Source organism: Bactrocera latifrons, unplaced genomic scaffold (genome assembly GCF_001853355.1).
Source record: "Bactrocera latifrons isolate USDA-ARS-PBARC rearing strain unplaced genomic scaffold, ASM185335v1 scaffold_1701, whole genome shotgun sequence".
Classification (NCBI taxonomy): Eukaryota; Metazoa; Arthropoda; class Insecta; order Diptera; family Tephritidae; genus Bactrocera; species Bactrocera latifrons.
In genome coordinates, this window is record NW_017535188.1 from 8,043 (window position 1) to 10,968 (window position 2,926).

At 35.6% G+C, this 2,926-nt stretch overlaps 1 protein-coding gene across 1 annotated transcript; it reads left to right on the forward strand.

Annotated features, from left to right (window-relative positions):
* Positions 1-521: 521 nt before the first annotated feature.
* LOC108966885 (RNA-binding protein MEX3B-like) lies at positions 522-2,918 on the forward strand (the record flags this gene model as incomplete). Its single annotated transcript, XM_018930022.1, has 2 exons — positions 522-1,680; positions 1,755-2,918. Coding segments are annotated over 2 exons (1,730 nt in total), but the record flags the coding sequence as incomplete, so codon positions are not given.
* Between the last annotated feature and the right edge of the window lie 8 nt (positions 2,919-2,926).

Consider the following 2,926-nt stretch of genomic DNA (forward strand, 5'->3'; position numbering starts at 1 on the left):
TGCTACTATGCCGGTCTCTTTCGACCAATTCAGCGATTTTATCGCAATTTTAGACGACAGGCCTTCTGGAGCGTGGCGCATCTTYGACCACCTCTACACCAGAACGAAAACGTTGAARCYATCGTTGTGCGGTGGAAAYRGAAACTGTATCGGGTCCATAAACTGCACAAATTTTATTGGCGGCTTGAGATGCATTTTTGCCTTTATCGTAGTAGTACTGTAAAATATGCCGTATTTTCTCTTTATTTKKCTCCAKKTTTGCGRCGCTATAACTCAGGAACGACTTAAAAGAAACGACAATCAATCAAACACTTGTTATCGCGTGAAATGAGCTTTACAAAAAGGTATAGCCTGACCCGATGCGACGAATAAAACTAGAACTACGCGCTCTCAGCGCCAACTAGCGGAAATACCGCAAGAATTTTATGACAACCTAATATATTAGGTATATACAAATATTAACAATCTATATTAAACACAAATAATCGCATTTCTTGTCATGTAATTAATTCTCATTTCAGGTTGTAAAATCAAAGCTCTTCGCGCAAAGACAAATACTTACATAAAAACACCAGTACGTGGTGAAGAACCAGTCTTTGTAGTTACTGGTCGTAAGGAAGACGTAGGGAAAGCCAAGCGCGAAATATTATCTGCGGCAGAACATTTTAGCTTAATACGTGCTACACGCAAGCCTATAATTRACAACAGCTGTGAAGCAATTAATGATAGTGTGGATGGAAATAATTGTGGATCAATTGATTTTAGGAAGGTACCGACCGGCCCACAGTCTATACCAGGTCAGGTGACCAAACAGGTCAGAGTGCCCTATCGAGTTGTTGGTTTAGTGGTAGGTCCCAAAGGCGCAACTATTAAACATATTCAGCATCAGACACAGACATATATTGTTACACCATCTCGTGATAAAGAACCAATATTTGAAGTGACTGGTTTGCCTGACAACGTTGAATCAGCACGTAAACAAATTGAAGCTCATATTGCTCTTCGCACAGGAACTTTATCCACGTGTGGTGGGAATAACAACAGTTCTGTTATACTGTCAGGTTCGACAAATGATGTACTAGCTGTTCACAGCTTGAATCTTTTAAGCCAAATCTTAAATGACCCCTCAATAGAATCCGATTTACTTGTGTCTCTTTATAAAGCCGATCGCATGCGAAATACGCTTGAATGCGARGAAGAAATAGGTGCTAAAGTATCAGAAACGCCATACACAAATAAAATAAATTTTAATGTCAACTGCTTGGAAAATAATTCTATAGATAAACAGTCTTATATGAAACTTTTACAGACTGATAATATACAGTTCCAAAATTTTAGCTGGACGCACCAAATTCCTGATTACATAAATTATTCAACTAATAATGCTAATTTGAAGAAAGCAAGTGAGTCTAACATCCTTACAGATGTGGATATTAGTCATCAATCATCTCTACAAAAGCAGCACAACATGTTTACATCCTCACAGTCTATTTCTAGTGTAAATAATCAGTTGCAATCCTCACAAAAGAATCAGCCAATGCTTTTTGGCAACCTTGGTTGTTATATACAAACAATTAATATTGCAAACAATTCTACTGCTTCAAACAACACGAGTAAAAGTGGTTTCACTCATATTAAGTATAGTAACTCGAATACACAAAACACTAGTGTATTGACTGGTATGGCTCGGTTGTTGTTGTTGTAACGATTATCAGTCCCCGTTGGGATGGTGAGGGTTATCAGTGTTGTTGCGATATGGCTCGGTCTTGTTCATCGGCTTCATCAACTGCGTCATCGAAAAGTGCAAATAACAGTGGTTGTGGTAGTAGCAGCCGACCAGAACTTATTAATATTTGGAAAAGTTTAGGAGATTCCCTTGATAAGGATGAAGGAATCGGAGATTCCCCAAATATTTGGACTTTACCTCAGCCCCTGTCAACATTAACAGGGTCTCATTGTTCCCCGTCAACTTCAATAAGTCCGACTGATTCACTTTTGGGCGATATTTCTACACAAACTCACCTAAACAACATTGGCATGAATAACATAATAAACGAATCACATCACGAGACAGATAATATTAAAAATGTATTGCAGCAACCCCAATTTAAAAGGAAGRATGCAATAGAATGCCCAGTTAACAATTCGGCAAATCAACGGCGGGATTGTTTGATCTGTAAGAGTAAGAAAATAACTGCTGTTTTGGTTCCATGCGGKCACAATATGTTCTGTATGGAATGTGCCAATTGCATTTGCGAACTAGGGGATGCAGTTTGTCCCGTTTGCAGTTTAAACGTTTATCATGCTATGCGTATACTAGCATAAGAATGTACACGCATAAAAATAGTAAGTAAGAATAATTAGATGAATTCAAATACTTATTAAAATTATATGTGACCTATTAAAATCTATAAATTATTAAGAGCGATTCGCTTTACGAATCTTAATAAATTATGTCAATTGATACAGTTATGCATTTATGGTATATAACCAAGCACGGCATCGTACATACATACGGAAAATTAACTGTAACTGAATGACCCAATAAATCATTTCCTACATAATAATTCATCTATACAAATTATTAGACATTTTAATAATATACTAGAATTTGTACGCKTTTGAATAACGACACTTAAAAGTATATTTTTATATTTGAAATTATATTTTTATGTAAAGTATAAGGCTCCTGTATGTATCAGTTAATAGTATTATCAAAAAATAATATACCGCTCATGCATTAAGAAATAAAAAGTTACAACTCTTGTATGAGAAATTAAGGTGCGAGGACAAAAATTTTGTCAAACATAAATCAGAATGTCATAGACACTTATCGTACATTTATGAGTCTAGTTGTATTTATAATTTTACTTATGTAGAATATGTATAAAAATATATATCCAAATATAAATTAACAAAACGAGTT